The following is a 15,206-nucleotide window of genomic DNA, read 5'->3' on the forward strand; positions in this document are numbered from 1 at the left end:
GGGGACTCTGCTTCTCCCTCTCCCTCTGCCCCTCTCCTCACTCATGCGTTCTCTCTCTCAAATGAATATTTTTAAAAAATATTAAAAAAATAAATGTCACACTGCAGAGTCCTCTTTCCTTCCCACTCTGTCCCCAGGCTGTATCTCACCATGTTATTATGTTCATTTTGTTTCTTGCCCGTTTTCACATTCATAAGTAATAACTTCCTGTGATGATTTTCAAGTTTCCATCCTACATTTGTGCTCTCCGGAGACTACAAATAGATTATGTTTTCCTTAACTTCAAGGCTTGGCATGTAGACCTTAAAATGTGAATGACTGAAGGACAAATCCCCTTCTAAAAAAAAAAAATGCAGTTGCCCCTGGTGGAGCTGTAGCTGTGGCTATGATTGGCTGACAATAGATGAGAACAAGAGTGAGACTTGGCGGGTGAACCCAGGGAGTGGGCGGGGTTTACTGGATGGGAGGAAGTGATGCATTCGTTAGCAGAGAATACTAAAGGCATGGTGCGCCTGTGCAACAGCAGAGGCTGCCAGCCCACATAAATTTACCTGATCCTGATGAGTAGCTTTTGGGTTTCCCTCCCTTCCTCCCTCCTTCCCTCCTTCCCTCTCCCCCATCTTCCCTTCCTCTCTTTCTTCATTTTTCTTTCCTTATTGAGAAACTATATAGAGAGTACAGATAGTTAGAGACAACATACCTATCTATGTACGTATGCACTGATGAATCCGTATTTTCAGCACAACCTCGAGAGCTCCACCTTCTGATATGTAACTATCTACATGTGACCATTTAAATTATAATTAATTGAAAGTAATTAAAATGAAAATTCCATTTCTTCAGTTGCTCTAGCTACATTTGAATACTCAGTAGCCACATGTGGGTAGTGGCTACCATACTGGACAGTGAGAAATAGAACACTCCATCATCACAGAAAATTCTGTTGTACTGCATTGTTGTAGAATCTAATTCTCTTATAAATCCCTCGTGTTGACTTTTGTCTTTACCATTGAAGCTAGGAAAAACAGTCCTGTGTAAGTAAGATTTTAATTGAGTGGGTCTTAGCTTGTACATTCATACAGATATAAACAAAGGGCCATTTGTTGAGGAAGGTGGTTACATGTGAGTTGGTGGTTACACATTGAGGAGAGGGACGATCTTACCATGGAGAGTGTATGGACCGCTTTCCTGGAGACCTCTGGTCTGAGGAACCATTCACACCACAGCCTGTCCACTGTGTAGCAGATGGATGAGGATGAAGGTAGAGAAGAGATGGGAATGTGGGTGTGAAAGGAGGTGGGGTCTAGAGCTTAGGAGAATAAAGGGAAGGGGGAAGATGGTGGTCTTGAATTAGTGTTTGGTGTAGGCATTATAGAGAATGAGACGTGGCTCATTCCTCACTTTCTCCTTCCCTTTTTCCCGCCTTCAAATGGACTTTTTGGCTTTATTTAAAATGGCAGAGCACATGAAGGGAGAGAGAATCTAGCTAGGATAAAATAACACCAGAGACTGTGCATCCCTAAGTACTATGTTTGTGCTCATCACCTGTCTTTTATTTTTCATTACTTCACATTTGAACAATGGCCCAGATTACAAGTGCTTTGGGTACCAGGATGAAAGATGATAAATAAAACATTGACACTTTAAGCTGTGGACTGAACTGATTAATTTCCAGGGCTGCTGTGTTTTAGGTCTTTTGTACATTAGGGGATGACTAGACAAAACTTCTCCTGTTTGGCTATTTGGATCTGATAGAAAATAATTTAGAACTGGTATAGGACTCAGGCTTTATTAATGGGAATCACAGACCTCCAAACCTATAATTGACAAGGGACCAAATTTTCAACCTGACATCATTTTTGTTGTGAGAGTATCTGTCAGTGGGTTTTACCCTTATAATTTCATTGACAAAAAATATTAATGCTTACTACAAGGTTATTCATAGAATTGCAATGGTGTGCACAATTAGTAATCTGTGGCCTTTAGCAGAAGAAAAAGAGATGACCAGTGGCTTTAGTCATTTCTCAGGATTTTACTAGTCGTCTTTCAGATATTAAATGTGTCTTGGGGAAGACTGTTCTAGACTCTGTCTTGACTGTGCATCAGAAACACAGGAAGGACTTATTAAAATACAGATTACTGGGCCCCATCCCCAGAGTTTCTGATTCAGTAGATCTGGGGTGGACTCAAAAATTGGCTGTTCTAACAAGTTCCCAGGTGATGCTGATGCTGCTGTTCTGTGGACCACTCTTGGACAGCTGGTGGTCCTGTGGGAGTTCCAATTCAACTTCACTTGGTGTTCATTTGGGGGATTATGTTGCTAGAGGCATTGCATTTGTCTCTTTCTGACTCAGTGTTTTTCTCCGCTGGGGTTTGGGCAGGAGAGAGAAGGAATTTGCGTTCATTCCAGTGACCTGGCTGCTCGGTGCTGTCAGGCCCATGGACACATTGCCCTTTCCTGGCCACGTCAGCCTCTCCTGGTGAGGTCCACGTGACATGCTGATGCGGCAGCGATCCTCCATTGCTCCCCCTTCTGCTCCCTCCTAAACTAGGAAGCAGCACACTGTGACATAAAGAAGCAGTATTTGTAGTGTTGGCTTCTGACCCAAATCTTGCCTGCCTCCTGGAGGCCACCACGGTCCCAGGGTGGTGGCCGTGTGAGGGTGCAATGTGGGTGCCAAGAGTCTTCGAATGGCCAGGTGGTTGACTGGGGCTGGCTGCTGGGAGGGAGTCAAGAGATCGGGTTGTGTTTCTAAGTGGACCTCAAACTCCTTGGGTGACCTTGGACAAGCCTCCTAATCCTTGACGTCCCCATTATGACCATTTGTGTTTATGGAACACACCTCTTTCCTTCCCAGCTTGTAAAACAGCAGAAAAACAGGAACTGCGATCCGGTGAGTGGCCTCCAGGGCATTTATGCACGACTGTGCAGATCTCTGAGTGCCTGAGGACAAAGCTGCTGTGTAAACACAATATATTATTAATAAAATGTTAAAAAATAGCATCACACCCTCTGCTAATAATAGCCGGTTTAGGCTGGGGGAGCAGCTTTGACATGCAAGCTCCCAGCAGTGGTGAAGGAAGGGTGACTATGGTGTTTGAATTTGCAGCACATTTTTAAAAGAAGATGAAAACAGGGCTTTACAACATTTTTGAACATATTCACAGGTATGTTTCTGAAGAAAATATGATTATACTTTTGTAAAATTCAACTTTAATAAACCAAAGCATCAATTTCTTTCGATTTTCGTTACATTTTGGAGTGGTTTTATAAGGTGGGCTATTCAATAGGCATTTTGGCTAAAGTATTAGGAGTGTCTTTCCCCTTGTATTGGTAAGTGGCTGATGCCCCCTTAAACTCCATGGGGGGAACACTTAGAAATTATCTAGTAATTACCGAAGCAGTTAGCAAATACATCTGTTCTCCAGATGCATATGGGGCATCTGCTCTGTGCTCCTGTAGATACTGAGATGGAAAAATAGGGTTCTTGACCTTAAGGGATTTGTAGTGTAATTTTCCTTCAAGATATATGAGCAAGATAGTATGGAAGGAGACCATTGCATCTTTTTTGTTTGTCTCCTTAAGAAATGTAAACAAAATTCAGATCCGCTCTTGGTGCATTATAGTGGTGTTTCTACAGTCATCTGGAAAAAATGGGTTCCTGCAGCATCCCTGTTGGCTTTATTTCTTTCCCCGGCCCCAGGGAAGTATGGAGATGAAGGCTCCCAGAGGATGTTGTATAAATTGTCTGTAGAAGGTCTAGCACCCAAGTGGTGGCTGCCCTACCTGTGTCTCAGAGAAAACTGCTTGGTAAAAAAATACACTGCACATCTCGTAGGGACCATTAGATCTCTTCCTTCCTCACCAACTGTGGTGACCACTCCCACCTTGCCTTCTGTCCCGGGAGCTGGGGCTTCCTGGGCCACCGTGAAGCTCCCTCAGGGCAGGGCCCCAGCTGGCTCTAGGTGCAGGACTGTCAACCCCAGTGCCTCTGGGAATTGCCTGGGAGCTTTGACACAAATGCAGATGCTTGGGTTCACAGCCCTGAGATTCTGATACAGTTGAATTGGTGTGGTCCCTGGGCGACTGTTCAGGAAACTCCCCGGGTGAGTGCAGTTTGCTCCTGGGTTGAGAAGCACTGAGTTGGTGGTTGACTTGATCTGAAAGAGGGAATTAGTCTGTGGCAAATGCTCAGAAATTTTTTCAATGGAGAAAAGCTCACCTTACATTGGAGGCCTATCCTGACTTGAGGCTCTTTTTCTGTAAATGGGGCCCCCCTCCCCAGAGTGTGCAGGTTGGAATGGTTATTTCAAGTGCTGGTCACAGTGGCCCATAGCTTGCTTCCCCATGGGCACAGCTGGGTCTTGGGGGCCAGTGCCTTGGGAGCACTGATCCCCTGATCCCCGGGATTCTTCAGCTTTGCTCAACTATCTCGTCACTAAAGGGCCTCCAGTAGATGGACCTCATTCCCCCCTGATGCCTCTCCTGGCTGCAGCCCCTTTTGCCCTATAGCTCTGCCAGGACTGGGATTACCAGCCCCAGGCTTAGTGCCTCATGTCAGTGTTCTTCCTTCCTGCCACTGCCTTAGTGAGTACTTACTGCCTGAATTATCTTATCTCCTCCTTGAGTCTGTGTGTCCCCCAACCCAGGCTCATTCTGGGGATGTACGGCAGTCATGGCGGATCACTCATTATTGTGCATGAGTCCGGGTCCTTTCTTGCTTAAGATCCCCAGCCCATTCATTATTTTTCCTACAATCTCTATATTTTATGTTATGCACTAATCTGTGATGATCCTTTCTTTCTGTCTGTTTTTGAAAGACTAAAACCTACAATTAGAGCATGCATTAGAAGCCTAGTGACTGGGCTCCAAGCAGCCTTATTTACCTGCTTATTTCTGACTTCGAGGTTTGGGGGAGCATGTCTGTCCATGGGCTCATTAGGATTCTAATTAAGTAGGTGTTACTTCAAAGTTATGTGGGCAATTTTGGGTTGTTCTGTTACCCAGAGAAGGGAATCCAAGATGGACAATGAAAAATGATTTGATAAGTGAGAGAAAAAAGGGCTCAGGAGGCTGCCAAGTGATGGGGACATCAGGTTGGGATAGGAATGACCTAGAGCTAATGGTAGTCGTTCATTTTTTCTCTATTTTGGTTTTCATTTGGTGTTTTGACTCCTGTATTACTACCATAATTTCCTCATATTTATTTTCATTTTTCATCTTTGCTTCTCCTGCACATTGTTGTGTCTGGTTTGCCAGAGAAAGCTCCTACATCCTGAGCTCCCCGAGATGTCCTACCAACCCCTGCCCCACACCCCCTCCTTCTCCTCCTGCCGCCTCCTGTGCTGGTATCTCGGTTGAACTCATTCTTCCTTCCCTCCTCTCCTTTCTTTTTAAAGAATTGCTTCCTCTTGGCATAAACACTCTACCTTTTGTTGTTACCAAATCATTCTTCCTTCCAGTCTTTGGGAAAATACAGTGGTGTCTATCACGTCATATCGGGAAGAGACATCCAGAATGGACTTTTGCTTTGTTTAGGCCCACATCAATGGGTTACTTACTTATTTATTTATTTGGATGCTCATTTTCATCTTTAGGTGGGAAATATTATTTCCATTTGACAGGTGAAGCTAAAAGAAATTCAGTAGCTTGACCAAGATCAAGCATATTAAATGATAGAGCTTGGGATGTCTCAGGCCAGAGCCTTCACTCTTGGCTATTAAACTCTGAACCCTCCAGCTGGAGGTGAACGGGCATATTGTGTTGCCAGGCCGAAGGGATGGATTTACTGTCCTTGAAATTCTCCCATGCCAGCATTCATGGGATGCTCTGAGATCATGTAGGATGGTGAGCCCTTTTCCCTTGGGGTTGGTTTTGCTGATAAATTGGCCGGGATCCTAGAGATGATTCAGTATCACTTCTGAGATGGGGTGGGGGGGGAGATTGGTCATGGTGGGCATGTGGCAAATTACGGTTGGGTACCAGTACTTTGGGTTGCATTATTGTGTAAACAAGTGGAGCAGACTTCTCCCAGTTAAGATTCTCAATGTTTTGTTTCTTTGCAGAGCCTGTGTCATCTTGGGGGTGATATTCCTTCTGTCATCCATATGTATAGTGGTCAAAGCCATCCATGACCTCTCAACTAGGCTGCTGCCAGAAGTGGTAAGGCCCTTTCTCCGGAACAGCTTTTCCTGCGGGTACTAGCCTCCCATGTTACCTCTCACAAAGGATTTACTGGAGCAAGTTGGGCAGGTGGAGAGAAAATAAACAGCATTGTAGGAGGCCAGAAGGACTCACTGAAGAGTGTGAATGACTTGGCAGAGTGAAGCCCTGGGCAAGAGGAAAAAACTTCACGTAGTTGAGGTGGTACTAGGTTCTGGGTTCTGTGTCTCTCTCCTTAGGCATTTTGACTATTTTTAAAGCAAGATGTTTTCTATGTGAAAAGAAATGGGATGTTTTTATATAGCAGAGTGATCCAGTTTGTGCTGTTTACATCTGTTGTTCTTTGTCTAGTCCATGATTATTGTAATAATAGTAATTTTTCTCTTTTGCACCTTGCATAAATCCATTCACATTGGTTTTGGGGGGCAGAACTGGCATTTGGATGCACAAACTGGAGGGCACAATTTCATATTAAAATGTGTCTTTGATTGCTTTGTTCTTTGGGTGAGAGCTATTACTTGCACTCTGATTCCTTTTGTTCCCTCTTAGGAATGCTGGCGGGGGGTGGGGAAGGGATTTAATGTCTCCTATCAGGTTATCTTCATAGAAGGCAGCTGACTTACCAAAAAATGGAGATGCTGCTGTTACGACGATTCTCTGTATATAAGTTACATAGCGATTTAAATGCAAAAATATGGGCTCTTCTTTTAGGATGTGATTTGATTTGTGTTTGACTTCATGCACCATCTTATGCCAGGCCTAAATTCTTAGACCATTCATTTCACTTTTAGAAAAATGTACGTTAGTCCTTCCTGGGGTGATGTATTACGTGTGTTCCTGGGGAAGATTAAAACGAAATGGGACTTGATATTGCATTTAGGAGAGCTATGGAAGTGGCTGCTTTAAGTTGCCACCCCACCCCCCAACTGAAATTGAGATCAGAGCTGGTCCTTTAATAACTCACCAGGATCTTCATTATTTGTCGTCACAGCTGGCCAGAGGCTTATTCTCTAATATCTCGGTGAAAGCGAGGGAGGATGGATACCTACCCACGGCTTTCAGCCCGAGTTGGAAGCAGAGCTAGCTGAGGGGGGAACGGTACGGTTTACTACTCTGTGTTCTTAGTCTCATGATTGCGATGCCTCACCCTCCCCTCCTCACTGTGATCTCCCTCTGGCCTGGGATCCCAGACTTTTCCATCCTTTTCCTCCACCAAACTTGCTAGCTTATGTTCCATTCTGTCAGAACCTGAATCTTAGCAGTAAGTATGATTAATTAAGATGTCAGTCAGGTTATTGCATTTTACAGGGGATGGAAATATGCCTCCACTCTGAGAAATGTTTATCGGTGGGAATTTTCAGCACCAGACTCATTGACACGTTCATTCATTTGGCATTAAAGATTAATTTGCAGCAGGGCTACTGTGATAAGGAACGGACGGCTGTGCTCATGGTCCTTTGCAGGGGCCCTCCTTGTCTTTCTCCTGATGGTGGAACCATTTTTACCTGGAAATAGTCTCACACCTTGCAGTGCAATGCCCCTAAAGGAAGAAACTCACCAACTGAAATGCCACACCAGGATGAAAATGTCTGATGCCCTGTCCCACGTGGGGTTCCGAGAGGGTGAAGAGCTCCATGATTTCCCCCCAGACTGGCCCTGTCCTTAGAGAACTCATGCCTACTGCATCTTTTATCAGTCCTGGTGTGGGATTTAAGAATCAGACCCATTTATGGTCATCTCCTCAGAACCCTGAAGAAAAGATTAAGGTGGTTTTATCGTTTGTTTTTCTGTCTTCAGCATTATGGAAAGATAACAAAGGCATGCGAGCTCCTGTCTCCAGAGAGAAGGCCTTTTGATCAGCTGAGTGGCACAGGGGGCCCCGGTAAAGTCTGACAAGCGGTTGCAGACTGTGTTTCTATCCTGAGTCTTTGGCTTCCCACTCTCCGCTCTTGACGTTTGGGGGAGCCCACGGGCCATCGCCAGACCTCCAATCCCTGGCTTGTGGTCATTCAGCACCAGCGTTTGTCCATATCTAAATTAGGCTGTAATTTAGATCAGATGTAATCAGCTGCTCATAGAAGCCAGTCCAGAAAGCAGGAGAAGCTCAAGTGCCAGAGTTGTCTGTGGCAAGCCTGTGCCTGGAGGAGAGGCCCGCCCTCTAGTGGTGCCAGGCAGAGTTGCTGTGCAGGGCTGTGGGGCTCTCAACGAAGTTTTCAAGAGCCAGTGGAAAAGCCTCTGTTTAATGTGGAATAAATTGGCAACTCATTAAACATTTTTGAAAACCCTGGTTGGGAGTGGGAGGCAATTTCATATAGGTCAAATAAAGTATGCCTGTGGTGGTTGAAACCAGGGAGACTGGTCTTCAGGGCCGGGATGGCATGAATCTCCGTCCAAGTTACAGCCTTGCCCTTGCCCTCAGTTGCAGAAATGCCTTTTTTTTTTTTTTTTTTTTTTAAATTCCAGTGTAGTTAACGTACAGTGTTAGATAGTGATTCAGCACTTCCATACGTCACCTGGCGCTCATCACAAGTGCACTCCTTTTTCCCCATGACCTATTTTACCCATCCCCCAGCCACCTCCCCTCTGGTATCCATTAATTTGTTGTCTATAGTTAAGAGTCTGTTTCTTGCTTTGTCTCTTTTCCTTTGTCCATTTTTTTTTTTTAAATTCCACACTAGTGAAATCATACAGTATTTGTCTTTGGTGGACGTATTTCGCTTAGCATTATACTCTCTACCTCTATCCATGTGATTGCAAATGGCAAGATTTCATTCTTTTTGATGGCTGAGTAATATTCCTCTGTATATACACACCACAACCTCTTTATCCATTTATCAGTTGGTGGACACTTGGAGGAACCCTCATGTACTGCTGGCGGGAATGCAAGCTGGTGCAGCCACTGTGGAAAACATCGTGGAAGTTCCTCAAAAAGTTAAAAACAGTAATCACATGGCTGGGTATTTACCTGAAGGATGCTAAAACACAAAGCCAAAAGGCTATGTGCACCCCTCTGCTTACTGCAGTGTTATTTATAATAGCTGCACTGTGGACGCAGAGCTGCCTTTGTAGGTATGATTTCTATCCGGTTGTTTTTACTGTGGGCTTGTCAGAAGCAGCATTTTCTTAACCCCAGGCATGTTTCCAGGTGGCTTTCTTTTTAAGGTAGCTGCAACCCTTTTCAGAGTGAGAATCATTGCAATGATGTGTACGCTTTGAATATGAAAGCTCTGCAGTTTGGAATTTCCCAGCCACAAAGTACAGTGACTCTGAGCCGTGGCGGGGTCACCAGGCCATCAGTGTCGTGCTGGAGAAGCCAGGCCAGCTGGGGGCCCAGCACGGAATCCGTGCCGTCTGCTGCAAGGGCTTCATGACTAAATGATGTAAGTCTGTTCCACGCAGGCTGCACGTGATCACATCGGATCATGAATTCATTGGATCATGAATCTGGTTCTAGAAGAGCCTTCTCAGAAACTCTGTGTGAACAGTGGTTCTAGAAGTTGGCGAGAGTGGGCAATGCCTCAAGTGTAGTGGTTGCCTTATATCTGTGGGTTGCTTTGAGAAGAACATGGTCCTCTTCTTCTTTTCACCCCGCCACACCCTGCTTGGGTAAGAAGGGACAGGTGGCATGTGTCTCCTTTTGGTGGGATGTGGGGGCTCTGAAGCTAGACTGATCTTCCCAGGGTGGTCAGCTGGCTGCCGGCAGAGCCTCGTGTCTCCTGGTCCAGGGCTGTCTCAGCTGCCGGTACTCTTGGGTGTGTATGGTCCTGTTCTTGAGCTTCTCAGGTTTGGCCCTTCTGGGTTCTCATGCTCAGAGGGGACGCTGCCAGGGCTGTCCTAGCGAAGATGTCCAGGGCCCCAGCGGGTCCCATCCCTGGCTTTTCTGGCTACTCCTGCTACCTGCATCCCTTACTGTTCTCTGTGCACATTGTCCCTTGAGAGTCCCGCAGGCAGGTTAACCAAGAAGTGATGGAGGATGCCACGGGACAAGTATGGAAGGAGGGGAGTCATGGGATGCGCGGAATCACATGGAAGGAAGTGCTTTAAGGAAGCTGCTTGGCATGGAGGAAGGTATATGGATGTGGACCTGCAGGCTGCTGGAGGCAGGGGTCCTATCTCTGCTTCTTCTTACCCAGGAGACCAGCACAGGCCAGTCGCTTACCCTCCCTGACCCTGCGCTTCCTCATATGTAAAATGGAGCTAATACTACATCAGAGGTTTAGGATAAGGATCAAGTGAGCCGTGTATTTAAAATAACAATCAGGGGGCGCCTGGGTGGCTCAGTGGATTGGGCCTCTGCCTTCCGCTCAGATCATGATCTCAGGGTCCTGGGATTGAGCCCCACATCGGGCTCTTTGCTCCGCAGCCTGCCCCCGCTCCCCGCCCCTGCCGCCTACTTGTGATCTCTCTCTCTCTGTTAAATAAATAAATAAAATCTTTAAAAAAAAAAAAAAAACCATTAAAAGACAATGCTACTGTGATGGCTGCCCTTAACATTCTGAATTTTGATGTTTCTGAATCTCTGATTAGTGTCACCCCAGGTGGTGGCCTGAGGTAATTTCAGACTGGGCCCCTCATCCCTTCTACTTGGCTCCTCCTCTCTCCTGTGGCTGGCTAGAACCCCCTCTCTTGTTTCAGGTAGCCCTGGCCAGTTTTGGGCCAGCCTTTGGGAGAACATCAACACGCTGTCAGGAGACCTGACCTCCAAGGCTACCTCGCCACTCATCGGGTGTGTGACTGGTAGCAAATCACGGTAGAGACGGAGAGTTGAATGATGTTGTGAATGTGGAAATGCTCTATAAACTGTCATGCTTTACAAAAGAGGGAGATGACCTTGGTTCTGATACCAAGGCCATAGAAGTCCCATTCTGGCCCGTGAACATCCTGTCAGTGTCCTGTTTGGTCGGACCAGCTCATTAGCTTCTCCTGCCTGTAGTAGATCGAGACTTCTTCAGCTGGCGTTCTCGGCCAGTGACTGCATCCAACCTCCTTCTGTGGTCATGCAGCGGCAATAGTGATTACAGTTATAATTAAAATAATAACTACAGATTGGCTGTAAATAATATATGGCTGTATGTTGATGATAATAAGTGTTATCACTTGAATGTCTACTAATCCCTAGACCCTCTGTCTAGGCACTGGGGATTCAAAGTCAAGTAGCAATAGTGACTAGAGTTTTCTCACCCTGCAAAGCCCTTGGCTTCTCATAGGAGCTGTTCCTTTCCTCTCTCTCTCTCATCTCTGCTTCCTGTATACACCAGTATCCCTGGTTAGGGAGGAAGGCATTTAGAGAGAAAAATGCAAAAGAGGAGTAGGCTGTTAGATCCCCAATAATGGGTCTGTGATTAAAGGAGCAAGACTGATATAAAGTGAAGGTCAAGCAAAGCTTTATTCCGCACCAAGCATCAAGAATCAGACCAAACATTTGGGGCCGTGCCTCTTACAGAGAGGATGACCTCTCTCTGCTTCACAGACTAGCTTTTTTTTTTTTTTTTTAAATTTTATTTTTTATAAACATATATTTTTGTCCCCAGGGGTACAGGTCTGTGAATCGCCAGGTTTACACACTTCACAGCACTCACCATAGCACATACCCTCCCCAATGTCCATAATCCCACCCCCCCCCCAACCTGCCCCCCCATCAACCCTCAGTTTGTTTTGTGAGATTAAGAGACACTTATGGTTTGTCTCCCTCCCAATCTCATCTTGTTTCATTTACTCTTCTCCTACCCCCTTAACCCCCCATGTTGCATCTCCTCTCCCTCATATCAGGGAGATCATATGATAGTTGTCTTTCTCCGATTGACTTATTTCGCTAAGCATGATACCCTCTAGTTCCATCCACGTCGTCGCAAATGGCAAGATTTCATTTCTTTTGATGGCTACATAGTATTCCACTGTGTATATATACCACATCTTCTTTATCCAGTCGTCTGTTGATGGACATCTAGGTTCTTTCCATAGTTTGGCTATTGTAGACATTGCTGCTATAAACATTCGGGTGCACGTGCCCCTTCGGATCACTACGTTTGTATCTTTAGGGTAAATACCCAGCAGTGCAATTGCTGGGTCATAGGGTAGTTCTATTTTCAACATTTTGAGGAACCTCCATGCTGTTTTCCAGAGTGGTTGCACCAGCTTGTATTCCCACCAACAGTGTAGGAGGGTTCCCCTTTCTCCGCATCCTCGCCAGCATCTGTCATTTCCTGACTTGTTAATTTTAGCCATTCTGACTGGTGTGAGGTGATATCTCATTGTGGTTTTGATTTGTATTTCCCTGATGCCGAGTGATATGGAGCACTTTTTCGTGTGTCTGTTGGCCATCTGGATGTCTTCTTTGCAGAAATGTCTGTTCATGTCCTCTGCCCATTTCTTGATTGGATTATTTGTTCTTTGGGTGTTGAGTTTGCTAAGTTCTTTATAGATTTTGGACACTAGCCCTTTATCTGATATGTCATTTGCAAATATCTTCTCCCATTCCGTCAAGTTGTCTTTTGGTTTTGTTAACTGTTTCCTTTGCTGTGCAAAAGCTTTTGATCTTGATAAAATCCCAATAGTTCATTTTTGCCCTTGCTTCCCTTGCCTTTGGCGATGTTCCTAGGAAGATGTTGCTGCGGCTGAGGTCGAAGAGGTTGCTGCCTGTGTTCTCCTCAAGGATTTTGATGGATTCCTTTCTCACATTGAGGTCCTTCATCCATTTTGAGTCTATTTTCGTGTGTGGTGTAAGGAAATGATCCAATTTCATTTTTCTGCATGTGGCTGTCCAATTTTCCCAACACCATTTCTTGAAGAGGCTGTCTTTTTTCCATTGGACATTCTTTCCTGCTTTGTCGAAGATTAGTTGACCATAGAGTTGAGGGTCTATTTCTGGGCTCTCTATTCTGTTCCATTGATCTATGTGTCTGTTTTTGTGCCAGTACCATGCTGTCTTGATGATGACAGCTTTGTAATAGAGCTTGAAGTCTGCAATTGTGATGCCACCAACTTTGGCTTTCTTTTTTAATATTGCTTTGGGTATTCGAGGTCTTTTCTGGTTTCATATAAATTTTAGGATTATTTGTTCCATTTCTTTGAAAAAAATGGATGGTACTTTGATAGGAATTGCATTAAATGTGTAAATTGCTTTAGGTAGCATAGACATTTTCACAATATTTATTCTTCCAATCCAGGAGCATGGAACATTTTTCCATTTCTTTGTGTCTTCCTCAATTTCTTTCATGAGTACTTTATAGTTTTCTGTGTATATATTCTTAGTCTCTTTGGTTAGGTTTATTCCTAGGTATCTTATAGTTTTGGGTGCAATTGTAAATGGGATGGACTCCTTAATTTCTCTTTCTTCTGTCTTGTTGTTGGTGTAGAGAAATGGAACTGATTTCTGTGCATTGATTTTATATCCTGACACTTTACTGAATTCCTTTACAAGTTCTAGCAGTTTTGGAGTGGAGTCTTTTGGGTTTTCCACATATAGTATCATACCATCTGCAAAGAGTGATAGTTTGACTTCTTCTTTGCAGATTTGGATGCCTTTAATTTCCTTTTGTTGTCTGATTGCTGAGGCTAGGACTTCTAGTACTATGTTGAATAGCAGTGGTGATAACGGACATCCCTGCCGTGTTCCTGACCTTAGCGGAAAAGCTTTCAGTTTTTCTCCATTGAGAATGATATTTGTGGTGGGTTTTTCATAGATGGCTTTGATACAATTGAGGTATGTGCCCTCTATCCCTACACTTTGAAGAGTTTTGATCAGGAAGGGATGCTGTACTTTGTCAAATGCTTTTTCAGCATCTATGGAGAGTATCATATGGTTCTTGTTCTTTCTTTTATTAATGTGTTGTATCACATTGATTGATGTGCGGATGTTGAACCAACCTTGCAGCCCTGGAATAAATCCCACTTGGTCGTGGTGAATAATCCTTTTAATGTACTGTTGAATCCTATTGGCTAGTATTTTGGCGAGAATTTTTGCATCTGTGTTCATCAAGGATATTAGTCTGTAGTTCTCTTTTTTGATGGGATCCTTGTCTGGTTTTGGGATCAAGGTGATGCTGGCCTCATAAAATGAGTTTGGAAGTTTTCCTTCCATTTCTATTTTTTGGAACAGTTTCAGGAGAATAGGAATTAGTTCTTCTTTAAATGTTTGGTAGAATTCCCCCGGGAAGCCATCTGGCCCTGGGCTTTTGTTTGTTTGGAGATTTTTGATGACTGTTTCAATCTCCTTACTGGTTATGGGTCTGTTCAGGCTTTCTATTTCTTCCTGGTTCAGTTGTGGTCGTTTATATGTCTCTAGGAATGCATCCATTTCTTCCAGATTGTCAAATTTCTGGGCGTAGAGTTGCTCATAGTATGTTCTTATAATTGTCTGTATTTCTTCGGTGTTAGTTGTGATCTCTCCTCTTTCATTCATGATTTTATTTATTTGGGTCCTTTCTCTTTTCTTTTTCATAAGTCTGGCCAGGGGTTTATCGATCTTATTAATTCTTTCAAAGAACCAGCTCCTAGTTTCGTTGATTTGTTCTATTGTTTTTTGGGTTTCTATTTCATTGATTTCTGCTCTGATCTTTATGATTTCTCTTCTCCTGCTGGGTTTAGGGTTTCTTTCTTGTTCTTTCTCCAGCTCTTTTAGGTGTAGGGTTAGGTTTTGTACCTGAGACCTTTCTTGTTTCTTGAGAAAGGCTTTTTGAACCATTGTGTTTTCATTATCATTTGTTTCCATGAATTTTTTCAATTCTTCTTTAATTTCCTGGTTGACCCATTCATTCTTTAGAAGGATGCTGTTTAGTCTCCATGTATTTGGGTTCTTTCCAGATTTCCTGTTGTGATTGAGTTCTAGCTTCAGAGCATTGTGGTCTGAAAATATGCAGGGAATGATCCTAATCTTTTGATACCAGTTGAGACCTGATTTAGGACCGAGGATGTGATCTATTCTGGAGAATGTTCCATGTGCACTAGAGAAGAATGTGTATTCTGTTGCTTTGGGATGAAATGTTCTGAATATATCTGTGATGTCCATCTGGTCCAGTGTGTCATTTAAGGCCTTGATTTCCTT

General features: G+C 44.2%; 1 protein-coding gene across 2 annotated transcripts in view; it reads left to right on the forward strand.

Moving 5' to 3' along the window:
- LOC111141416 (transmembrane protein 163) overlaps positions 1-15,206 on the forward strand; it is a 244,341-nt gene that overhangs the window by 173,667 nt on the left and 55,468 nt on the right. For both annotated transcript variants that reach the window (XR_002640203.1, XM_022493954.1), the window contains exon 5: positions 6,067-6,163. Coding sequence is in view for 1 of the 2 variants with exons in the window: in XM_022493954.1 (XP_022349662.1) it covers positions 6,067-6,163 (97 nt within the window). In the remaining variant the exon portion in view is untranslated. The remainder of the gene's footprint in view (positions 1-6,066; positions 6,164-15,206) is intronic.

The sequence above is a fragment of the Enhydra lutris genome, unplaced genomic scaffold, assembly GCF_002288905.1.
Source record: "Enhydra lutris kenyoni isolate GAN:26980312 unplaced genomic scaffold, ASM228890v2 scaffoldscaffold1, whole genome shotgun sequence".
NCBI lineage: Eukaryota > Metazoa > Chordata > Mammalia > Carnivora > Mustelidae > Enhydra > Enhydra lutris.